This window comes from Thunnus albacares, chromosome 2 (genome assembly GCF_914725855.1).
Source record: "Thunnus albacares chromosome 2, fThuAlb1.1, whole genome shotgun sequence".
NCBI classification, from domain to species: Eukaryota; Metazoa; Chordata; class Actinopteri; order Scombriformes; family Scombridae; genus Thunnus; species Thunnus albacares.
In genome coordinates, this window is record NC_058107.1 from 26,772,140 (window position 1) to 26,798,859 (window position 26,720).

At 37.9% G+C, this 26,720-nt stretch overlaps 2 protein-coding genes across 3 annotated transcripts; both read left to right on the forward strand.

Moving 5' to 3' along the window:
• Nucleotides 1–2,180: 2,180 nt before the first annotated feature.
• LOC122998694 (lymphocyte antigen 6G-like) lies at nucleotides 2,181–4,111 on the forward strand. Its single transcript, XM_044375662.1, has 3 exons — nucleotides 2,181–2,279; nucleotides 3,566–3,673; nucleotides 3,816–4,111. Exons 1-3 carry the CDS (start codon nucleotides 2,234–2,236, stop codon nucleotides 3,962–3,964), a joined length of 303 nt encoding a protein of 100 aa, XP_044231597.1. The 5' UTR covers nucleotides 2,181–2,233; the 3' UTR covers nucleotides 3,965–4,111.
• Nucleotides 4,112–5,785: 1,674 nt separating this feature from the next.
• LOC122998668 (lymphocyte antigen 6G-like) lies at nucleotides 5,786–15,797 on the forward strand. Of its 2 annotated transcripts, none has more exons than XM_044375641.1 (3): nucleotides 5,786–5,944; nucleotides 15,227–15,334; nucleotides 15,476–15,797. In XM_044375641.1, exons 1-3 carry the CDS (start codon nucleotides 5,899–5,901, stop codon nucleotides 15,622–15,624), a joined length of 303 nt encoding a protein of 100 aa, XP_044231576.1. In that variant the 5' UTR covers nucleotides 5,786–5,898; the 3' UTR covers nucleotides 15,625–15,797. The 2 variants fall into 2 exon arrangements, with proteins under 2 accessions (XP_044231576.1, XP_044231567.1); XM_044375632.1 differs by lacking the exons at nucleotides 15,227–15,334; nucleotides 15,476–15,797 and adding exons at nucleotides 7,232–7,339; nucleotides 7,482–9,479 and having other exon boundaries at nucleotides 5,793–5,944.
• Nucleotides 15,798–26,720: the final 10,923 nt, after the last annotated feature.

Consider the following 26,720-nt stretch of genomic DNA (forward strand, 5'->3'; position numbering starts at 1 on the left):
AAAGCAGAATAAAAGACAGATTTCTGACTACCTGCTTTATCCCTTTGAATACTTCTCACACCACAACTACAGTGCAAAACACCAAAAGCTCAACTGACTCTCTCCAAATTAGACATAAATAAAATAAGTTTTCGTGTGCCCTACATTCAAATGAAAAATATTAATTTATCTGTAAAATAGAAGGAAGGCCTACAGCATATATGAAAGTCTTTATGGGTAAATCAGCTGATAATAGTAACAGAAGAAATTTTCCTGCAAATGATACAATTAATGTAGTTTACAAGTGAGAATTATGTCAGTTGCATTTGACATTATCCAAGGTTTTGTCCCCTTCACTTGTATTAAAAGAGCATTAGGAACAGATCTTCTAAGGGCCAATATGAACAGGAGGAATGATTACAGCATGAAAAACTTGTTTTAATGCTCATTTGGGCACCTGACTATTGTTTTAAGATACACTTGAAATTTTGTGAACCTATCCTTTAAGGGGCTCAGTAATAAACACTTCCACTTTAATATTTAAACTCACTACCACCAGAAGGTCACAAGATGGTGCCAAAGTAATGAATTTTCAAAACCTACACATCATGACCTTGATAAATAAATCAATGCAACATTTCTAAAAATGATAATGATAATAATAAATGTATAATTTAGAAAAGAATCACTTATATGTATATGTCTTTCTTGCAGACTTGTAGAGAAACTGGATGAACTACAGTAAGAAAATAAATTTCATGATAAACCTCAATATTCTCACAATATTTGTTTTATAATTTGTACACAGAAATGGCAAATTGGATTCAAATCACACAGAAGAGATTTTATCTGCTACTAAAGATGACTTTATCACTTTCAATTCTTGTCTTTATTTACACAAGAGTACATGTAAGATGGCTGTCTCAGATAAGAGGAGGTCACTTTTAGGGCTGACATTCACTTGGGGAGGAGACTGTGAGGAAATGAAAGTGTTCAAGTTCAAGTTTAACTAGTTAAATAACTGTTTCATAGCGCCGATCTGTTCTTCTCTAATCTGTTATCACGGCCAGCGGCGCGTGACTGAGGCACCGTTTCTAAATGAGCGCACATAATTTTACTGTACTTCAACTGTTTACTTTGCCTGGTCTGGTGTGTTGATCAAATGGCTGTGATTGGCAGGATGGCCGTTGTCATGTATGGGGAACTCAGTTTCGTTTCTTCAATAGCTACCTCAAGGAGAGAGTGGGGGGGGGGGGGGTGGAATTATGTTTCTGTGGAAGTGAAGGTGTTGCAACACCTGTAACAGGCGGCCTGAGTGTCACGTGGCAAATATGATCCCACGCATTTGGAAAATTGGACTTTTCTCCTTTTTTCAGGGGAAAAAATATGCGGTCAATTGTGACCTGTAACACAACAGATGTAACAATAATTGCTCGTTTTAATGTAGGCCTACAAGAAAATATTAACAATTTATCTCTAATGGTCAATATGAACAGGAGGAATGATTACAGCGTAAAAAACTTGTTTTAATGCTCATTTGGGCACCTGACTATTGTTTTAAGATACACTTGAAATTTAGTAAACCTATCCTTTAAGGGGCTCAGTAATAAATTCTTCCACTTTAATATTTAAACTCACTACCACCAGAAGGTCACAAGATGGTGCCAAAGTAATGAATTTTCAAAACCTACACATCGTGACCTTGATAAATAAATCAAAGATAATGAAGATATAATTTAGAAAAGAATCACTCATATGTATATGTCTTTCTTGCAGACTTGTAGAGAAACTGGATGAACTACAGTAAGAAAATACATTTCATGATAAACCTCAATATTCTCACAATATTTGTTTTATAATTTGTACATAGAAATGGCAAATTGGATTCAAATCACACAAAAGAGATTTTATCTGCTACTAAAGATGACTTTATCACTTTCAGTTCTTGTCGTTAATGTAGTTAACCGGTTTACTAGGTTCGGGAGTAGAACCACGCCTCACCCACACCTCTAATCACCTGCCAAGCCCATTCAATTCTTGTCTTTATTTACACAAGAGTACATGTAAGATGGCTGTCTCAGATAAGAGGAGGTCACTTTTAGGGCTGACATTCACTTGGGGAGGAGACTGTGAGGAAATGAAAGTGTCCAAGTTCTGAAATAAAACTGACAGGTTGGACTGATAAAGGAAGACTTTAGAAGAGTCCACATCTTCTCTCCAGTTCTCCTCTCATACGTTTGACAATCTGCTCACGATGCAGCTTTATGGAGCTCTGATCCTGTTTCTGACTCTGTCTACAGGTAAGAAAAGCTCGTGTTTCACATGCTTTGGTTGGACGTTGTTACACAGAAATGAAATGTATTAATGTTAAAAGGTTATTGTAGAATCTGAAAAATGAAGTGGTGTCCATGACTTAGAGACGAGTGACAGGGAATATTATTTTTGTTTATTATTATATGAATCAATGAGATTAAAGATGTTTATTTGATTAACATAAAACGATGAAAATATTTTTTAACAGTGATCGGATTTTACAATTACCATTTGGCAACGCAAATTTCTTTTTCTGTTTTTTGAGAGGAGCTACAGTGTAGGAACTTAATAAGGACTCATAATAATAAGAGCTGACACGTCACATAATAAGACAAAATTACCGAAGAAAATTTTATATTACTAACTAGTTAAATAACTGTTTCATAGCGCCGATCTGTTATTCTCTAATCTGTTATCACGGCCAGCGGCGCGTGACTGAGGCACCGTTTCTAAATGAGCGCACATAATTTTACTGTACTTCAACTGTTTACTTTGCCTGGTCTGGTGTGTTGATCAAATGGCTGTGATTGGCAGGATGGCCGTTGTCATGTATGGGGAACTCAGTTTCGTTTCTTCAATAGCTACCTCAAGGAGAAAGTGGGGGGGTGGAATTATGTTTATGTGAAAGTGAAGGTGTTGCAACACCTGTAACAGGCGGCCTGAGTGTCACGTGGCAAATATGATCCCACGCATTTGGAAAATTGGACTTTTCTCATTTTTTCAGAGGAAAAAATATGCGGTCAATTGTGACCTGTAACACAACAGATGTAACAATAATTGCTCGTTTTAATGTAGGCCTACAAGAAAATATTAACAATTTATTTTCTTTTTTTTTTTTCTTTATTTTTATCAGATCATCTCATGGCCTTATTTGCCTCTTCTGTTCATCATAAGTAATAAAATAGATAAATTGTGCCTATTTTAAACTAAAAACGATTTGTACATTTCAAGTTAAATGTTGTCTAACGTACATAAAATCACATCAAAGTATGTATATATTTAATATGGTTATGGATGAATAATAAGTCACTTAGCAGATAAAACATTTTACTAGATAATAATTGCTGTTTTTTTTCAGAGTTTGATCATTAATTCGAGCAAGGGTCAAATTTGACCACCTAAGGTATAAACCCTTTTCAAACACAATAGGAGGGTTTAAAATCTGTTTAAACTGATGATTTTTTTTCTCTTTTTTGTGGAAATCAGTATCATGATGATCCTCAGATCTGAAGTATATGAAACTGTGTGTGACAGTATTTGTATTTCTGTACAGCATGTGGATTAAGATGCTACACATGTATAACCACCGACCCTAAATCCTGCACAGAAGTCCTAACTTGTCCTGACAGCTTCAACCGTTGTTTCTCTCTGAATTTTAACGGTAAGTTGTTCTTACATAGTATTACTGAATATATCTAATACTGAGCATTTCAAAGAGATGATCAAGTCTGAGCTGATATATTTCTGTTCTAAATGCTCGGAGGCTGTTGTTGAAATTGAAGTTCTTCCATCATGTCTTGCAGGTGTAATCACGAAGGGCTGCCAAATCAGTAATTTATGTGTAAGCCCCATGAGTTGCTGTGAAGGGGACTTGTGTAACAATGCCATACCTACTGGTCCCAGTGTCATCCTCCTGCTGGTATCCTCAGCCATCATCACTCTCTTTCTTTGAGGCTCTTCAGCAGCTACAGCTTAAAATATGTTGTTATTTCTATCCTGCACTTTTTTCTCACCCAACTTGTACAACTCAGGAAGAATAAACAATTTTTAATGTAAAAGCTGTAAATGACATCGAAATGACAACAGATTGATATTCCTTCAATAAAACCACAATATGATTGAGCATTAAATTGTTTTATTTCTTGCAAGCTACATTTCACATCACTATTTATATAAAATAATAACATGAATGATAAAACTGGGCATACAGTATGAACAATCATGAGAATATTAAATAAATCATGTGGTTAGTTGTTGATCCTGGTGATTAATAAAGCACACCAGTAGACACAAAGATTTCAGACTTCCTCTTTTTAAGCCTCTTTTTACACAAAGTACTGCAGTACAATGCAACAACACTTCTAACATATGACCCCAATTTCTTCATGCACCTCAACCTTCAAATATCATTCTTTGATGTTCAGTAGAACACAGTATTAAGCTACACTTTGTTTTTTAGAGGAAAAAACAAGGAGAAATCAAGAAATACTGCACTAACACATCCATGTTTGTTCAATTAAAATACCTATGATTGACTATTAAATTGTTTATTTTTCATATGCTCTGTGTAACATCAAAGAACAACCTTGTTATGAGACCCTAACTAACGACCCAGATGAAGGCAACAAGCTGAAACTCATTGGTCTAACAATAAAGTTGTTCTACATACTACAAGTGCTGTCAGAGTTTTGACCTCCATGAGATCCTAACTAGAAAGAAAAGTGATAAAACACGGCATAAAATATGAACAATCATGTGCAAATTAATACATTATACAGTTAGTTTTTGATCCTGTTGATTAACAAAGCAGAATAAAAGACAGATTTCTGACTACCTGCTTTATCCCTTTGAATACTTCTCACACCACAACTACAGTGCAAAACACCAAAAGCTCAACTGACTCTCTCCAAATTAGACATAAATAAAATAAGTTTTCGTGTGCCCTACATTCAAATGAAAAATATTAATTTATCTGTAAAATAGAAGGAAGGCCTACAGCATATATGATAGTCTTTATGGGTAAATCAGCTGATAATAGTAACAGAAGAAATTTTCCTGCAAATGATACAATTAATGTAGTTTACAAGTGAGAATTATGTCAGTTGCATTTGACATTATCCAAGGTTTTGTCCCCTTCACTTGTATTAAAAGAGCATTAGGAACGGATCTTCTAATGGCCAATATGAACAGGAGGAATGATTACAGCATGAAAAACTTGTTTTAATGCTCATTTGGGCACCTGACTATTGTTTTAAGATAAACTTGAAATTTAGTGAACCTATCCTTTAAGGGGCTCAGTAATAAACACTTCCACTTTAATATTTAAACTCACTACCACCAGAAGGTCACAAGATGGTGCCAAAGTAATGAATTTTCAAAACCTACACATCGTGACCTTGATAAATAAATCAGACAAAGCAACATTTCTAAAAATGATAATGATAATAATAAATGTATAATTTAGAAAAGAATCACTTATATGTATATGTCTTTCTTGCAGACTTGTAGAGAAACTGGATGAACTACAGTAAGAAAATACATTTCATGATAAACTTCAATATTCTCACAATATTTGTTTTATAACTTGTACATAGAAATGGCAAATTGGATTCAAATCACACAGAAGAGATTTTATCTGCTACTAAAGATGACTTTATCACTTTCAATTCTTGTCTTTATTTACACAAGAGTACATGTAAGATGGCTGTCTCAGATAAGATGAGGTCACTTTTAGGGCTGACATTCACTTGGGGAGGAGACTGTGAGGAAATGAAAGTGTTCAAGTTGTGGAAGAAAACTGACAGGTTGGACTGATAAAGGAAGACTTTAGAAGAGTTCACATCTTCTCTCCAGTTCTCCTCTCATACGTTTGACAATCTGTTCACGATGCAGCTTTATGGAGCTCTGATCCTGTTTCTGACTCTGTCTACAGGTAAGAAAAGCTCATGATTCACATGCTTTGGTTGGACGTTGTTACACAGAAATTAAATGTATTAATGTTAAAAGGTTATTGTAGAATCTGAAAAATGAAGTGGTGTCTGTAACTTAGAGACGAGTGACAGGGATTATTATTTTTGTTTATTATTATATGAATCAATGAGATTAAAGATGTTTATTTGATTAACATAAAACGATGAAAATATTTTTTAACAGTGATCGGATTTTACAATTACCATTTGGCAACGCAAATTTCTTTTTCTGTTTTTTGAGAGGAGCTACAGTGTAGGAACTTAATAAGGACTCATAGTAATAAGAGCTGACACGTCACATAATAAGACAAAATTACCGAAGAAAATTTTATATTACTAACTAGTTAAATAACTGTTTCATAGCGCCGATCTGTTATTCTCTAATCTGTTATCACGGCCAGCGGCGCGTGACTGAAGCACCGTTTCTAAATGAGCGCACATAATTTTACTGTACTTCAACTGTTTACTTTGCCTGGTCTGGTGTGTTGATCAAATGGCTGTGATTGGCAGGATGGCCGTTGTCATGTATGGGGAACTCAGTTTCGTTTCTTCAATACCTACCTCAAGGAGAAAGTGGGGGGGGTGGAATTATGTTTATGTGAAAGTGAAGGTGTTGCAACACCTGTAACAGGCGGCCTGAGTGTCACGTGGTAAATATGATCCCACGCATTTGGAAAATTGGACTTTTCTCCTTTTTTCAGAGGAAAAAATATGCGGTCAGTTGTGACCTGTAACACAACAGATGTAACAATAATTGCTCGTTTTAATGTAGGCCTACAAGAAAATATTAACAATTTATTTTCTTTTTTTTTTCTTTTTTTTTTTTATCAGATCATCTCATGGTCTTATTTGCCTCTTCTGTTCATCATAAGTATTAAAATAGATAAATTGTGCCTATTTTAAACTAAAAACGATTTGTACATTTCAAGTTAAATGTTGTCTAACGTACATAAAATCACATCAAAGTATGTATATATTTAATATGGTTATGGATGAATAATAAGTCACTTAGCAGATAAAACATTTTACTAGATAATAATTGCTGTTTTTTTCAGAGTTTGATCATTAATTCGAGCAAGGGTCAAATTTGACCACCTAAGGTATAAACCCTTTTCAAACACAATAGGAGGGTTTAAAATCTGTTTAAACTGATGATTTTTTTTCTCTTTTTTGTGGAAATCAGTATCATGATGATCCTCAGATCTGAAGTATATGAAACTGTGTGTGACAGTATTTGTATTTCTGTACAGCATGTGGATTAAGATGCTACACATGTATAACCACCGACCCTAAATCCTGCACAGAAGTCCTAACTTGTCCTGACAGCTTCAACCGTTGTTTCTCTCTGAATGTTAGTGGTAAGTTGTTCTTACATAGTATTACTGAATATATCTAATACTGAGCATTTCAAAGAGATGATCAAGTCTGAGCTGATATATTTCTGTTCTAAATGCTCGGAGGCTGTTGTTGAAATTGAAGTTCCTCCATCATGTCTTGCAGGTGTAATCACAAAGGGCTGCCAAATCAGTAATTTATGTGTAAGCCCCATAAGTTGCTGTGAAGGGGACTTGTGTAACAATGCCATGCCTACTGGTCCCAGTGTCATCCTCCTGCTGGTATCCTCAGCCATCATCACTCTCTTTCTTTGAGGCTCTTCAGCAGCTACAGCTTAAAATATGTTGTTATTTCTATCCTGCACTTTTTTTTCTCAACCAACTTGTACAACTCAGGAAGAATAAACAATTTTTAATGTAAAAGCTGTAAATGACATTGAAATGACAACAGATTGATATTCCTTCAATAAAACCACAATATGATTGAGCATTAAATTGTTTTATTTCTTGCAAGCTACATTTCACATGACTATTTATATAAAATAATAACATGAATGATAAAACTGGACATACAGTATGAACAATCATGAGAATATTAAATAAATCATGTGGTTAGTTGTTGATCCTGGTGATTAATAAAGCACACCAGTAGACACAAAGATTTCAGACTTCCTCTTTTTAAGCCTCTTTTTACACAAAGTACTGCAGTACAATGCATCACTACTTCTAACATACAACCCCAATTTCTTCATGCACCTCAACCTTCAAATATCATTCTTTGATGTTCAGTAGAACACAGTATTAAGCTACACTTTGTTTTTTAGAGGAAAAAACAAGGAGAAATCAAGAAATACTGCACTAACACATCCATGTTTGTTCAATTAAAATACCTATGATTGACTATTAAATTGTTTATTTTTTATATGCTCTCATTTACATCAAAGAACAACCTTGTTATGAGACCCTAACTAACGACCCAGATGAAGGCAACAAGCTGAAACTCATTGGTCTAACAATAAAGTTGTTCTACATACTACAAGTGCTGTCGGAGTTTTGACCTCCATGAGATCCTAACTAGAAAGAAAAGTGATAAAACACAACATAAAATATAAACAATCATGTGGAAATTAATACATTATACAGTTAGTTTTTGATCCTGATGATTAACAAAGAACACCAGTAGACATAAAGTTTTCAGACTTCCTCTTTTTAAGCCTCTTTTTACACAAAGTACTGCAGTACAATGCAACACCACTTCGACATATGCAACACCACTTCAACATATGCATCACCTGTCCCCTAGCAGTATAGCAGTACATGGGTTGCAGCTTTCTCGCTTTATTTCTCACATCTCACCACACACCTAGCACAACACACACACACACACACACACACACACCATGCCCGGAGACGACACTTATTGAGTGACTGACCAAAATGAAATGTTATTTTTGAAAACTGAATTGACTTTTCTCCTTTTTTCATAGGAAAGTATAAGCAGCCAGTTATTGTAGAATCTGAAAAGCAGTGGTGTCAATAATTTTGAGAAGTGTGACAGGGATTATTATTTTTGTTTTTTGTTATATAAATGAATGAGGATAAAGATGTTTATTTGATTAACACCAAAGGATGGAAATATTTTTAACAGTGAACGGATTTTAAAATGACCTTCCAATGCAGATTTCTTATTCTGTTTTTAAGAGGGACAACAGTGTAGGAACTGGAAACTTTTCTGAGGGTGACTGAGGACAAACTGTGGTGATGAGTGTCTGTTTGCAATATGAAACATCACTTTGGTGTGGTGGGAACATAAAATGGTTTAACCTTCCAATAGTGTTCAGGTGTTTCAAGTTTAGTTATTATTTTCTGATCAGAACAAGGCTTCATTATATCCTCTACAATGGCCTACTGAATACAATAAAACACATGAACACTGAACACATTTTGATCTTTTTGTTTTGTTTTGTTTTTTTAATGCCTTTTTTTTTAAAAAAAAAGACATCTTTTAGTGAAGTTCCTTTGCGTTTTCTTTCTCGCTCTCCTCTTCATGTTCTCTCACTGGAAACATTTCTAAACTGTGGTGATGAGTGTCACCTAGTAGTAATTATGGGTTGTTTGTGCAGTGAAATACACAGTAAATGTTGCCAAACCTTCATGAATAACAATAATTACAATAAAACAATATAATAGTAATACAATCCTATAAAATAGTATAATAATATTGTGTAATGATATTAAAATTATGTTTCATGCAAAGAAAGACTATTGCATTGGATTCAGTTGTAGAGTGGCATGCTGCAAATATGATCCCACGCACGCACGCCCCCCCCCCCCCCCCCCCCCCCCCCCCCCCCCCCCCCGCCCCCTCCAGAATAGTTTGATAATGCGTCAAGTATGCTGCGGCTTTCTTGCTCTTTGTTTCTCACATCTCACAACACACACACACACACACACACACACACACACACACACACATACACACACATACACACAGGCAGACACACAGTCAGACACACAGTCAGGCACACACACACACCAATTGACTTTTTTTCATAAGAAAGTATATGTGGTCAGTTATTGTAGAATCTGAAAAAGGCAGTGGTGTCCATAAGTTAGAGAAGAGTGACAGGGATTTTTATTATCATTCTTATTATTCTTATTATTATTATTATTATTATTATTACATGAACGAATGAGTTTAAAGATGTTTCTTTGATTAACACAAAAGAATGGAAATATTTTTAACAGTGATCGGATTTTAAAATTACCATTTGGCAACGCAAATTTCTTTTTCTGGAACAATAGTGTAGGAACTGGAAACATTTCTGAACTGTGGTTCACCACAAACTGTGGTGATGATGAGTGTCTGTTTGCAAAAGGAAACGTCACTTTGGTGTGATGGGAACATAAAACGGTTTAACCTTCCAATAGTGTTCAGGTGTTTCAAGTTTAGTTATAAGTTTCTGATCAGAACAAGGCTTCATTATATCCTCTACAATGGCCTACTGAATACAATAAAACACATTTTGATCTTTTTTTTTTTAATGCCTATAAAAAAAAATTAAAATTTACATTTATTAGTGTTTTGGGTCAGCATGAAAAACTTGTTTTAATGCCCATTTGGGCACCTGACTATTGTTTTAAGATACATTTGAAATTTTGTGAACCTATCCTTTAAGGGGCTCAGTAATAAACACTTCCACTTCCACTAAACTCACTACCACCAGAAGGTCACAAGATGGTGCCAAAGTAATGAATTTTCAAAACCTACACATCGTGGCCTTGACAAATTAATCAATGCAACATTTCTAAAAATGATAATGATAATAATAAATGTATAATTTGGAATAGGATCACTCATATGTGTTTCTTGCAGACTTGTAGAGAAACTAGAGGAACTATAGTAAGAAAATAAATTTCATGATAAACCTCAATATTTTCACAATATTTGTTTTATAATTTGTCCACAGAAATGGCAAATTGGATTCATATCACACAAGAGAGATTTTATCTGCTACTAAAGATGACTTTATCACTTTCAGTTCTTGTCTTTAATGTAGTTAACCGGTTAACTTAGGTTCGGGAGCAGAACCACGCCTCACCCACACCTCTAATCACCTGCCAAGTCCACTTATGCCGGGTCAACCCGTCCTACCCTGTTTGTCTCAGATTTCTCGAGCTCAGACAGAACGCACTTGTCACCTAAACGCCTAAACGTCTATTCAAACAAGACAAAAGGTAAAGATCATCTACCTACGATGAATCCGAAACTGCAAATCCACCCAACCGATTCAGACGGCGATACGTTTGACGATCTGTTCGACACCGGTCCACCAGACCCGCAGCAGCACCCAGATTACAGCCAAACACGCCGGCGTAGTCGCTTGAGGTTGGTGGTCAGCATACCTCAGACCCGCCGGCGTCTCCACCGTTCAAGCTTCACCAACGAGATCTCTCCGACTCCAACAGCCAAGACCCGCAGATCTCAAGCCTCCTCTCCTCCTTCAGCGAGGATCAGACGCCACGGGCAGGGTCGTAGGAGCCAGCTCCAACCCTCTCCTCATCGGCAGCTGACCCCATCGCCTAGGCTCCCAGCTCCTGGCTCTTCACCCGCAGTGCGCCATCAGCTGCGAGTCGGCAGTCTCCGCGTTCTCAAGCCGAGCCCAACATCAAACACTGGACTGTTGCTCGCCTCCAACGTTTCCTGCGGCGCGAGGGCATCCCATTTCACCGCAACGCAAACAAAGCCACACTTTTTCGACTGTATTCAGCCTCCATCGACGCAGCAACAAACGCCATACCTCTCGCACTTCCGGCTTCCTCACCTGAGCCACCCACCGCCAGTGTCGTCAGCCGTGACGTCATCGGGCCGTCGCTGCCTCAGCCACAGCCCACACCATCAGCTCCCTCTGGTGGGGGCCAGGTTGTATGTCCCCCTGTGCCGGCTCCCCCTGTTTCTGAATTTTCTCAAATGATTTCAGCTTTCTTTTCATCCCTGTCTTCACAGGCTTCACAAAATCCCTGTGCACATACATCCTTTCATTCCGTCATCCCTTCCTCTACCCTTCCTTCAGCCGTTCCCAGCCACACGGCTTCTGCTCCTCCTTTTTCTGCAATAGCCACCGCAGCAACAGGAGAGCCTCAGTCAGCAACTCAAGCGGTCCCACCACAGGCCAACCAACTCGGTGATCTCCAACTCCCTCCTTCACTTCCAACTAGTCTATCCTTTCTCCCTCCCCTCCCCTTCCCCACCCCATCCCTTCCCCAACGCCCAAATGTATTTTCTCATTGTGCCAGCAATTTCACCCTTGCCACAGCAGCACCACCTGTGCAGCCAGCTTCATCTGTCTATTGCCCTTCTCCCGTCTCTCCTGCACTACGCCAACAGATTCTCTCTGGTAATTACATAGATTTAGCCCAGCTCCTTAAGCCATCGGTCATCGACACTAATCAGATCAGAGAAGTGCAGACAAACTTCGGCTCCGTGCAACTCCGCCACTCACCCTCACAGTGTAAAGATCTAACCCCCACAGGATTTGCCTTCGCTTTTTCCCTTTACCATGACGTTGTTTGCTCTGCTTTTCCCATACGGAGAGCAGAGCTGGACAAATATCTATCCATTGTGCTGGACATGGCTTTACGCTTTGGAGGGACAGGGTTCTACAGTTACCATGTGCACTTCGCCAACCAGGCAGCCGAATACAACAGTTTAACCAGAGAACGTACTGGGGCACCCTTGACTCCGAACTCTACTGCCACATATTTGCAGCCCACACGTCCCTGTCCTGTGAGTTATGTGGAGCCCCTTCCCACCCCGCCACAGCATGCACTGTCACTGCTCCACCACCTCGCTCACGTCCATCTTCCTCACGCAACACCTCAGTCTTCAACCGCCTGTCACCTGCCGCACCCCCACCTCCCATCATTCCTTGGTCCGTTAACATACGTCCTTCGGTCGATGTCCCCATGCCAAAGGGGGTCGACAGACGCGGAAGGCCGATCCTTTACCAGGGTGGCAGGATGGTGTGCAACAATTTCAACTACCTGGGCTGCGCTCTTTCCAACTGCCGCCTCCTGCATGTCTGCTCCTTCTGCGGCAGTGCGCATGCCAGGAGCACCTGCCCCCACAATCCAACCACAGCTGCAGACCAACTGGTACAGCACCTCAGCACCCCAGTTAAGGTAAATGTCCTTGCCACTGCTCTACAAAACCATCCTGATAGACAGCTTGTTCATTTTCTCATAGATGGCTTCACACACGGTTTCCATCCCAGTATGGCAGTTCTCCCTTACAATTCATATGTCTGTCACAACCTCCAGTCTGCTCTTGCAGAACCTCACACTGTCGACACTCTGTTGGCTAAAGAAGTCAAAGAAGGTTTCATGATAGGCCCGTTCAATATCCCTCCTTTTCCACTGTTCCGCATCTGCCCAATAGGTGTTGCCACTCACAAATACTCTGGAAAAAAGAGGCTAATTATGGACCTGTCTTCCCCACACAGCTCACACATTCCAAGCATCAGCAGTGTCATTCCCAGCCCGGATTTCTCCATGCAATACGCAACCATCGACCATGCCATCACTCTCATTCGGCTAGCAGGACGTGGAGCTTGGCTTTCCAAAGTAGACATCACCAGCGCATTCAAAGTTTTGTCCATTCATCCTGACTTCTGGTGTTTTTTCGGTGTTTGCTGGAAGGGGGCATATTATTTTTCCGTGCGCCTTACCTTTGGCTGCAAAAGCAGTCCTAGGATCTTCGATTCGCTTTCAGAAGCCCTTTGCTGGATCCTTATGAACAACCACAGGCTCCCTCTCCATCTTCTCGACGATTTTTTCGTCGTCACTCCACCCTCCTCACCACCTCGCCACGGGCTCAATATGCTCACTAACGCTTTCTCTGAACTCGGCGTCCCTCTTTCCGAGGAGAAAACATCAGGACCTGGCACTTCCATTGAGTTCCTAGGCATCACCCTGGACTCAGTTTCCTTCCAAGCATCTCTGCCCTTGGAGAAAATACAGCGCATCTCTCTGCTTCTGTCAAACTACCTTCTGGCAGACAGATGCACCAAACGCCAGCTGTTAGCCCTCCTTGGCCATCTCAATTACACCATCCGCATAATTCCTCAAGCTAAATCTTTCTTGTCCATCCTTTTGTCCAAGGCTGCTGCCATTCCCTCTTTCCACGATAGGGTCATTTTGGATGATGCCTGCAAAATGTAAATGCGCATGTGGCTACATTTCCTATCTTCTTGGAATGGCATTTCCTTCTTCTACGACGACTTCATCACCCAGCCCGAGGACATTCAACTTTTCACAGACGCGGCTCCCTCCACAGGTTTTGGTGGCTACTATGGAGGGAGATGGTTCGACTCCGCTTGGCCCCCAGAGTTCGAATCCCTCGTCTCAGAGTCCCGATCTCCTTCCTCCACACTTCACGAGCTGTATCCCATCATAATAGCTGCCATTCTTTGGGGGCACGAATGGTCTAGGAACTCCATACTTATCCACTCCAACACTGCAGTCGTAGAGATCCTGAACAAAGGTCAATCTTGTTCTTTAGCCATCATGCAGTTCCTGCGCAGACTCACCTTATTCTCAGCTCAACACCAGTTCATCCTCCGGGCAGCCCACGTTCCTGGTCATCACAACAGCATTGCTGACTCATTGTCTCGCTTCTCGTTCCAGAAATTCAGACACTTGGCTCCAGAATCAGACCTTCACCCGACACCTATCCCACCGTTTTCAGCCACAATATTCAACTAGCTCCACAGCTGTCGAACCACTCTCACGCTTCACAAGAAGCAATCCTTAACAGTCTCACCCCAAGCACTCTCTCAGCCTACCTAACTGGCTGGAATTGCTTCAAGACATATCACTTCACCTGCCAGCTGTCATTTCCCTCTCTGGACGTCATGTCCATCTGCAATTTCATCACCCATGCTCACTCCATCCAAAAAATATGGTCTTCCACCATCCAGACCTACTTAGCAGGAATCAACTTCTTCATCAAACTAGTCACCGGCTTCCATTGTCCTTCAACCTCCCATTCTCATGTTACTATGTTAATAAAAGGCCTGCGTAAACAGGAACCGGCTCTCCCAGCTAGGCGCTTGCCACTCACTTCAGACCTTCTCAGCCTCTGCATTCGCTCCCTTCGTTCAGGCTACATATCCCCTATGGTGGACCTAACCCTAGAATCCATGTTTCTGCTGGCCTAAACTGTGGTTATGAGTGTCTGCTTGCAATAAGAAAGATTATTTTTTGACTGGTGTGGACATAAAATGTTTAAAACAAAAAGATCTGTTTAAAGTGATGATTTTTTTCCCTCTTTTTTGTCGAAATCAGCATCATGATGATCCTCAGATCTTAAGTATTGGAATTGTGTTTGACTGTATTTGTATTTCTGTACAGCACATGGATTAAAATGCTACACATGTGAAAAGGCTGAGCCTAAAAGCTGCACAAAGGACGTAGTTTGTGATGACAAATCACACCGTTGTTTCTCCAAGAATGAGACTGGTAAGTTGTTCTTACATAGTATTACTAAATATAGATAATATTGAGTGTTAAAAGAGAAAATCGAGTCTGAATTGATATATTTCTGTACTAAATGCCCGGGGGCTGTTGTTGAAATTGAGGGTTTGCCATCATGTCTTGCAGGTTTAATCACCATGGGCTGTCACAATAGTGATGCATGTGCAAGCCCCATGAGTTGCTGTGAAGGGGACTTGTGTAACAATGCCATACCTACTGGTCCCAGTGTCATCCTCCTGCTGGTATCCTCAGCCATCATCACTCTCTTTCTTTGAGGCTCTTCAGCAGCTACAGCTTAAAATATGTTGTTATTTCTATCCTGCACTTTTTTTCTCACCGAACTTGTACAACTCAGGAAGAATAAACAATTTTTAATGTAAAAGCTGTAAATGACATTGAAATGACAACAGATTGATATTCCTTCAATAAAACCACAATATGATTGAGCATTAAATTGTTTTATTCCTTACGAGCTGCATTTCACATCACTATTTACAGACAATAGTAGTGTGCATGATAAAACAGGACATGACGTATGAACAATCTTGACAAAATTGTTAAATTATGTGGTTAGTTGTTGATCCTGATGATTAACAAAGAACACCAGTAGACATAAATATATGCATAATGCATCATCACCTCAGACACCTTGTATCTCCATAACACCTCAAACAGCTACACTTCCTTTTTAGAGGTGGAAAAATAAGAAATAAATCAGGAAATACTGCACTAACACATATATGCTCTGTGTTACATCAAATAACAGCTTTATTAGAGATCCTAACTAGAAAGAAGTGATAAAGAAGAGTGATAAAACAGGACATAAAATATGAACAATCATGAGAAAATTTATAAATTATACAATTAGTTGTTGATCCTGAGAATTAACAAAGCAGACTAGAAAATTGATTGCTGACTTCCTGATTTGGTGCTTTTTTTTACTTTTCACACCACAACGGGTGTGCAAAGCATTGAAACCTCAGCTGACTACCCCTCCCACACACACACACACACACACAAACTCTCTCTCCGCTTTAGACACAAATAAGATGCAGCAAAGATTTGGTGTGCTCCACATTTAAATGAAAAATATTCCTTTTCTTTTGTAAAACGGGAAATATGGCATATATATGATGGCTTTTATAGGTAAATCAACTGAAAATGATAGTAAAAGAAAATGTCCATCAGTTACTCTACTTAGTTTGTGGGTCTGAAAGTTTGAAACATCCATATCAAATGCAGCATGTTGCTGCTGTCATGTAGAAACCTTCTAATTCCCCTTCTAGTTCATATTTTCAACTATTCTTAAGTATTAGGCAGATCACATCATTATTTACAGAAAAAGAATGAACAGTCATGAGAAAATTAACAAATTATATGTTTAGTTGTTGATCCTGAGGGTTAACAAAGCACACTAGTAGACAAATAGGCTTCCTGTAAAGCACACATGGTTTCTTGTCACACAAAGTACTTCTGCACAATGCATCACCACTTCCAAACCACCCCTATTTCTTTTTACACTTCAAACTTGTGAACTTTTGCTGCAGTGCTCTTGAGAGAATACTGGCATACTGCATGACAGTGTGGTTTACCATCAGGCCAAAAGAAAACCTCTCCAGCGGATAGTGAACACAGCACAGGATAATCATCGGGCCCATCTACCGGACTACACTTCATGATGCCTGCAGTGGGCTCACAATATTATGAAGATCGATGCCACCTGAACCACCACCTGTTCAACCTCTTGTCGTCTGGAAGGAGACATAGAAACATTGCAGCTTGGACTTCCAGGAAGAAAAACAAGTTTCTTTCCCAGGGCTGTGGTTCTACTAAACAATGCTGCTTCTACCTCTATCCCCTCACACAAGTTCAGCACTTTAATATACTTTGCACTCTATTTATTTCATGTAATAGTCTAATGTTCTTAATTTTTTAAATCAATGTTTATCTGTTTGTTGTTTATCTTGTTATTAGTTTATTTTATTTTGTTACATGTGCTGTGCTTTTAGAGGGTTCTGCAATTTCGTTGTCTTGAAAAAGACAGTAAAGCTCTATCTATCTATCTATCTATCTATCTATCTATCTATCTATCTATCTATCTATCAAACAGCGAACAGCATTCTTTGATGGTCTGTGGAACACAGTATTATAATTCTATTATATTATAACACAGTTTTCAGAGAAGCTACAATGTAGGAACTTAGTAAGAATTCATAATTAGCAGCTTGGTGTGCTCTACATTCAAGCGAAAAATATTCCTTTTTCTTCTGTAAAACAGGAAATATGGCATATATATATGATCTTTATAGGTAAATCAACTGAAAATTGTATTAGAAGAATTTTTTCCTGTAAATGATACAGTTCATGTTAGAATTATGTCAGTTGCATTTGATATTATCCAAAGTTACTGAAACAAAGACATCATTTTGACCATCCAAGTGAAATTCAGCATATTGCTATTGTCACATGAAAATTTTATAATTCCAGTTTTGATTATATTCATATTTTTTAACTAGTTTAAGGGTCACACAGTTTTGTTTAAAGTAACAAAAAAAATCTCTGACCTCCTGGATAATTTATCAGTTTTAACTTAAACCAACATTTTTGAAGCATATGCTTTTCACATAACACCACACTGTATAAAAACAGGAAGTTCAACAACCACATAGTTTTGTTTTCTTGAGCAGTATAGTTTGATAATGCATCAAGTATGCTGCGGCTTTCCTGCTCTTTGTTTCTCACATCTCACAACACAGCCGACACAACACACACAGACAGACACACACAGTACATAGTAAAATATATGTGGTCAATTTTGACCCATATCACAACAGATGTAAACATAATTGCTCATTTTAATGTTCAAAAAAACAAAAACAAGTTATTTTGGGACTTATTTTGTTTTATCAGATCATCTCATGATTGCCTGTTCTGTTCATCATAAGCAATAAAATAGATAAATTGTGCCTATTTTAAACTAACAATTATTTGTACATTGTAAGTTAAATGTGGTCTAAGGCAGGGGTTCTCAACCTTTTGTAACTTAAGGCCCACTTCTGATTGTTAAAAAAGCTCCGAGGACCACCTTCCCAAATAAATGAAAAAAAAACAATCAAACAAACAAACAAAAAAAAACATAACATGACAAAAAACTGGGCTGTAAATATGTGTTATGTCACCAGTCAGCTGTAATGACCAAAATAAATATTCTGTTTACCCTAAGTGAGACTCCTGGACTTGCTTCTGGGAAAAATTAGATCAAGTCGTGGTGAGATGGTTGAGAGGCTGACACGCAGAGTGGCATCCAAGTTGCTTTCAGTTTGCTCCTTGCCTTTGATTTTGTGACACTTTGTGTCACAATGAAAAACCCTGACTCACATAAATAGGTGGTCGTGAAAGGCAACAGAAATTTGATGACCCGTTTTGACAGAGAGAGATATTGACTGGAAGCCATTATGAAGCAACATCAAATTGTGTGAGCTGAAGCTTCGGCTGCTGTTTGCTGATAGTTCCATCAGTTCATTTTCCAACACAGTGGATAGAGACATGTCTTCTGCAGCAGAATCCACAGAGAAAGCTAGCTAGCTAACAGTGGCAAAACAAGTTTGTCACTACCTAATGATGTGTTGTGATTGGCGTGGTGATCTTAAAATGTAACTGGTCATTTAAATTATGCATTTTAATTTGATGTTTTTATTTATTTAGATATAAAAATGACTAGCTTTGTAAATTATCAGAAAAAATAATTTTAACCATTTGGCAGTACCACTGCCTCCGCAGCCCACTAGATGGTACTCTGAGCCCAACCTGTGGGCTGCAGCAAGGTTCATAAAATATCAAAATAAGTATATATTTATTATTGTTATGGATGAATAATAAGTCACTTAGCAGATAAAACATTTTACTGGATGATAATAAGTGTTTTTTTCAGTGATTTATAATGAATTCAAACACGGGTCAAATTTGACCACGTAAGGTGTAAACTTACTTTTTTGTGGAAATCAAAATCATGATGATCCTCAGATCTGAAATATATGAAACTGTGTGTGACAGTTTTTGCATTTCTATACAGTATGTGGATTAAAATGCTACACATGTGCAGACACTGACCCTAAATCCTGCACAAAGGTCATAACGTGCTCACAGCTTAAACCATTGCACCTCCATGGATCTGAATGGTAAATTTTTCTTACATAGTATTGCTAAATATAGATAACATTGAGCATTTCAAAGAGATGATCATCCAACTGAAATGCTGCATATTGCTATTGTCATGTGAAAAAATTCTACTTCCAGTTTTGATTATGTTCATATTTTTAACTAGTTTTAAGGATCACACAGTTTTGTTTAAAGTAACCAAATAATTCTCTTACCTCCTGAGCTTTGGAAACCCTCCCAACAGTACTCCTGGATAATTCATCGGTTGTAAGTTAAACCAACATGTTTGAAGAATACGCTTTTCACATAACACCAAACTGTATAAAAATAGGAAGTTCAGCAATCACATAGTTTTGTTTTCTTGAGCAGTATAGTTTGATAATGCTGCAACTATTCATTTACAGCAATACAGAGGCTGTTTATATTATCATTCATTACTTACTTAAGAAACTACAGAGCCCCTTAGGTCCCCAAAGATAGTTTTTTTTATCTTGTGCAAACAAGATACAGCTGTGGATTTTGTCCCCTGTCACTTATATTGAAAGAGCATGAGGAAGGGATCACAGAATGACAAACTTGTTTTAATGCCCATTTGGGCAACTGACTATTGTTTTAAGATACACTTGAAATTTAGTTATTAATTTAAACTCACTACCACCAGGAGGTCACAAGATGGTGCCAAAGTTGAGGAATTTTTAAAACCTGCACATCGTGGCATTGACAAAGAAATCAAAGCAACATTTCTAAAAATGATAATGATAATAAATGTATAATTTAGAATAGAATCACTCATATGTGTTTCTTGTAGACTTGTGGAAAAACTAGATGTAAGAAAATAAATTTAATGATAAACCTCAATATTTTCACAATATTTGTTTTATAATTTGTACATAGAAATAGCAAATTGGATTCATATCACACAAAAGATTTTATCTGCTTCTAACGATGATTTTATCACTTTCAGTTCTTGTCTTTATTATCATTAAAATTACCATTTGGCAACAGAGATTTCTTTTTCTGTTTTTAAGAGGAACAGCAGTGTAGGAACTAAATAAGGATTCATAATTAGCAGTTCCTTTGCATTTTCTCTCTCCTTTTCCTCTTCATGTTCTCTTACTGGAAACATTTCTGAAATGTGGCTCACAGGAAACTGTGGTGATGAGTGTCTGCTTGCAGTAGGAAGACACTTTTTGAGCAGTGCAAGCTTAAAATTGTTAAAACAAAAAGACGCTTAAACCGATGATTTTTTCCTCTTTTTGTGGAAATCAGTATCATGATGATTGTTACATCTTAAGTGTATGAAACTACTTTGTGTGACAGTATTTGTATTTCTGTACAGCATGCGGATTAAGATACTACACATGCACTGCTGCTGACTCTAAATCCTTCACAGAGATCATAACTTGTCCTGACTTGTTAAACCGTTGTTCCTCCGTGGTTGTGAATGGTGAGTGTAAGTTGTTCTTACATAGTATTACTAAATATAGCAATTATTGAGCATTTCAAAGAGGTGATCAAGTCTGAGTTGATATATTTCTGTACTGAATGCTTGGAGGCCGTTGTTGAAATTGAGATTTTCCACCATGTCTTGCAGATTTAACCACCAAGAGCTGCCACAATAGTGATGCATGTGTAAGCCCCATAAGTTGCTGTGAATGGGGACTTGTGTAACAATGCCATACCTACTGGTCCCAGTGTCATCCTCCTGCTGGTATCCTCAGCCATCATCACTCTCTTTCTTTGAGGCTCTTCAACAGCTACTGCTTAAAATATGTTGTTATTTTCTATCCTGCACTTTTTTTCTCACTTTTTTTCTGAGTTACATCAAAGAACAACCTTGTTATGAGACCCTAACTAATGACCCTGATGAAGGCAACAAGACGAAACACATTGGTATAACAATAATTATAATAACAATAGTTGTTCTACATACTACAAGTGCTGTCAGAGTTTTGACCTCCATGAGATCCTAACTGGAGTGATAAAACACGATGTAAAATATGAACAATCATGAGCAAATTGATAAATTATGAGGTTAGTTGTTGATCCTGAGGATTAACAAAGCAGAATAAAAGACAGATTTCTGACTTCCTGGTTTGATGCCCTTGAATACTTTTCACACCATTACTGCAGTGCAAAACATTAAAGGTCAACTGACTCTCTCCACATAGACACAAATAAAATGCAGCAAAGATTTGGTGTGCTCCGCATTCAAACTAAACCTTTATAGGTAAATCAACTGAAAATTGTATGAGAAGAAATGTTCCTGTAAATGATTCAGCTAATGAATGTGAGAATGATGTCAGTTGTGTTTGATATCATCCTAATTTATTGAAACAAAGACACATTATTTTAATCATCCAAGTGAAATGTAGTATATCGCAATTGTCATGTGAAAAATGTCTAATTCCAGTTTTTTAACACAGTTTTGTTTAAAGTAACAAAAACACTCTCTGACCATTTTCACTGGACAACATATTTCTAGTGATCGCATTTTAAAATTACCATTTGCCAACACAAATTTCTTGATTTTGTGTTTTTAAGAGGAACAACAGTGTAGGAAGTTCATAAGGATTCATAATTAGCAGCTCCTTTGCATTTTCTTTCCCTTTCCCCTTTTCATGTTCTCTCACTGGAAACATTTCTGAACTGTGGTGATGAGTGTCTGCTTGCAATAGGAAACACCATGTTTTGAGTGGTAGGAACTTAAAATGGTTAAAACAAAAATATGTTTAATCTCATGATTTTTTCCTCTTTTCCTCTTTTTTGTGGAAATCAGTATCATGATGATCCTCATATCTGAAGTATATGAAACTGTGTGTGACAGTATTTGTATTTCTGCACAGCATGTGGATTAAGATGCTACACATGTGTAATCGCCGACCTTAAATCCTGCACACACATCACAACTTGTCCTGACATCTTCAACCATTGTTTCTCTCTGAATCTTAATGATAAGTTGTTCTTACATAGTATTACTAAATATAGCTAATATTGAGCATTTCAAAGAGATGATTGAATCTGAGCTGATATATTTCTATACTAAATACCCGGAGGCTCTTGTTGAAAGTGAGGTTTTTCCATCATGTCTTGCAGGTTTTATCATCAAGAGTTTCCTACCAGTGATGCATGTGTAAACCCCATAGCCTGCTGTGAAGGGGACTTGTGTAAAATTGCCATACCTACTGGTCCCAGTGTCATCCTCCTGCTGGTATCCTCAGCCATCATCACTCTCTTTAAGTTTTAAGCCTTTAAGTTTTTAAGCTTCTTTTTACTAAAAATACTGCTGTACAATGCATCCACACTTCCAACACTGTAGGACCCTCAACCTCAACCTACAAATATCATTCTTTGGTCTTCTGTATAACACAGTATTAATCTACGTTTCTTTTTTTAGAAGTGGGAAAAAACAAGAAGAAATCAAGAAATACTGCACAAACATCCATGTTTGTTCAATAGAAATACCTATAATTCATCACTGAAGTGTTTTATAACTTATATAATCTGCATTACATCAAATAACAGCCTTGTTATGAGACCCTAGAGACTACAAGTTGATTGATAAAATAGGCAATGAGCAAATTAATAAATTATATGGTTAGTTGTTGATCCTGAGGATTAACAAAGCAGACTAGAAGACAGATTTCTGCCTTTGATTACTTTTCACACCACTACTGCAGTGCAAAACATCAAAAGATCAACTGACTCTCTCCAAATTAGACATAAATAAAATGCAGCCAAGATTTGATGTTCTCCGCATTCAAATGAAAAATATTTTTTCTGTAAAACAGAAGGTAGGCTCATGGCATATATATGATGGTCTTTATAGGTAAATTAACTGAAATGGAGGAAATTTTCCAGCAACTGATACAATTAATGTAGTTTACAAGTGAGAATGATGTCAGTTGTATTTGACATTATCCAAGGTTTTTTCCCCTTTCACTTTCATTAAAATAGCACTAGCAAGGTAACTTCTTGTGGCCAAAATGAACAGGAGGAATGATTACAGCATGAAAAACTTGTTTTAATGTTCATTTGGGCACCTGACTTTTAAGAAAGACTTGAAATTTTGTGAACCTATCCTTTAAGGGGCTCTGTAATGAATATTTCCACTTTAACATTTCAAACTCACTACCAGAAGGTCACAAGATGATGCCAAAGTAATGAATTTTCAAAACCTACACATTGTGGCATTGACAAATAAATCAGACAAATAATAATAATAAATGTATAATTTGGAATAGGATCACTCATATGTCTTTCTTGCAGGCTTGTAGAGAAACTGGATGAACTACAGTCAGAAAACAAATTTAATAATAAACCTCCATATTTTCACAATATTTGTTTTATAATTTGCACATAGAAATGGCAAATTGGATTCAAATCACACAAAAGAGATTTTATCTGCTACTAAAGATGACTTTATCACGTTCAGTTCTTGTCTTTATTTACACAAGAGTACATGTAACATGGCTGTCTCAGATAAGATGAGTTTTAGGGCTGACATTCACTTGGGGAGGAGACTGTGAGGAAGTGACAGTGTTCAAGTTCTGAAATAAAACTGACAGGTTGGACTGATAAAGGAAGACTTTAGAAGAGTTCACATCCTCTCTCCAGTTCTCCTCTCATACGTTTGACAATCTGTTCACGATGCAGCTTTATGGAGCTCTGATCCTGTTTCTGACTCTGTCTGAAGGTAAGAAAAGCTCATGATTCACATGCTTTGGTTGGACGTTGTTACACAAAGACATGAAATGTATTAATGTTAAAAGATTATTGTAGAATCAGAAAAAGGCAGTGATCTCTGTAACTTCGAGAAGTGTGACAGGGATTATTATTTTTGTTTTTTATTATATGAATGAATGAGTTTAAAAATGTTTATTTGATTAACACAAAACGATGGAAATATTTTTAACAGTGATCAGATTTTAAAAATGCGCAAATTTCTTTTTCTGTTTTTAAGAGGAGCTACAGTATAGGAACTTCATTTAAAGGATTTATAATAAGCAAGTTCTTCATCCAGCTTTCTAGCTGGAAACTTTTCTGAGAGTGATTGAGGACACGATGCACCAAACTGTGGAGATGAGTGTCTGCTTGCAGTCTGGTGGGAACATAAAATGGTTCAACCCTCCAATCATGTTCGTGTGAAGTTTGACCCAATTTCGAGATTCATCATGCCGGAGATGACACTTGTATTATTGACCAAAATGAAATGTTTTGGGAAATTAAATTGACCTTTCTCCTCTTTTCATAGGAAAGCCTATGTGGAAAGTCCCGGTAGGCCGTGGGTGGCCAGGCCCCAGACCCTTCCCTCCCCAGGTATTTCTGCATCATCACCCTGATAAAGGTAATGTAATGTTCCTGTGTCTCAAGCCCTGGGGCCAAATGATGTGAAATTGCCCATGAGCGTCGGGAAAAAAATGATTCACTGTCAGAAAAAAAGCCTTTGCTCGTTTGTAAGTTTTTTGTCCGTTTGTGTTGTCTTGATTTAAAGGGAAGTGAGACATCTACTCGGGTCCTAAGCGGAAACCGGAAAAGTTGTCGGCAACACTTTTTTAATCTTCTGTCGTCTCTCTCTGTTTCTAAGAAGTTTAGTTAACCCTCTGAACTTCAGTTCGTGGTTATTACTGTTATTCAAAGTTTTTGTCGGTGTGTGACCAGGGGTGGATCTAGAGAAATATTCATGGGGGGGCAAGAGGGTGGCATGAAGACCTTGAGGGGTGGCATGTATATATATACATATATATACATATATATATATATATATATATATATATATATATATATATATACATATGACTTTCAAATGAGAGTTTATCATCCACCTCTTACTTTTAGCAGACAATAGAGAGAAATAATGCCTAACCCTTCATTCTTCTGTCCACTCTTTCTGCCACTGAAGCTCTAATTTTTCTTTGCAAATGCTAAAGCATTCACATTTTCCCAACTAAACCTTCAGATCAATAGTTTCCCTTAACAGAGATTACTTGGCCAATTTGTCAGAGATTTAATTTCCCTCAAACCCAGGTATGCCCAGGTATCCCCAAAAAGCCTTCATGACAAGCAGCACAAAATCTCCAGGAGCAGGTCAGGACAGGCCCTTGATGTCCCATCTCTCAAAGCCAACAAGGCAGCCGCAGAATCTGAGCAGATGATACTTTTAGGGGGTTTGACCAGCTCTGTCCACCACATGGCCCATAAAATTGCCAGTAGCTCAGCAGAGAAAACAGACATATTATCAGATATGCAGATGCTCTGCTGGATCTGAAGATTAGCCACATAAATCCAGAACCCGATTTTCCCAGAGACGAGGGAGATGGGTCTATGTCCAGTCTTGCAGACCTACACAACACACCCACTTTACTACACAATACATTCCCCTGATTTTGTAACGACATGCTACACAGCACATTCCCTTACCCTTAACCCTAACTCTAACCACCTCACTGCTCATGCCTAAGCCTAACCAGGTGGGTGTGTCATGTAGTCAAGTATGACTATCTGTGGACTCACACTATCTACATGACACACACTCTTGATTAAGTTTAGGCATGAGGAGTGAGATGGTTAGGGTTACGGGTTAATGTAAGTCTGCAAGACTGCAGATATCCTTTGCACACACAGGGGGTACCCAAATTATGAGAGCACCATCTGGTGGCTTTAATAATTACAGTCACTTTTTCCCACCCAGCTACATTCATAAGAATTCATAATTAGCAGTTCCTTTGCATTTTCTCTCTCTTTCTTCTCTTCACATTCTCTTACTGGAAACATTTCTGTGATTGAGGACACAATGGACTAAACTGTGGTGATCAGTGTCTGCTTGCAATAGTAAACACCACTTTTTGAGCAGTGGTAACGTAAAATGGTTAAAACAAAAAGATCTGTTTAAAGTGTGATTTTTTTTTTCTTTTTTTGTGGAAATCAGTATCATGATGATCCTCAGATCTGAAGTATATGAAACTGTGTGTGACTGCATTTGTATTTCTGCACAGTACATAGATTAAGATGCTACACATGTGAAAAGGCTGAGCCTAAAAGCTGCACAAAGGACATAGTTTGTGATGGCAAATCAAACCATTGTTTCTCCAAGAATGAGACTGGTAAGTTGTTCTTACATAGTATTACTAAATATAGATAATATTGAGTGTTTCAAAGAGAAAATCGAGTCTGAGCTGATATATTTCTGTATTAAAAGCCTGGAGGCTGATGT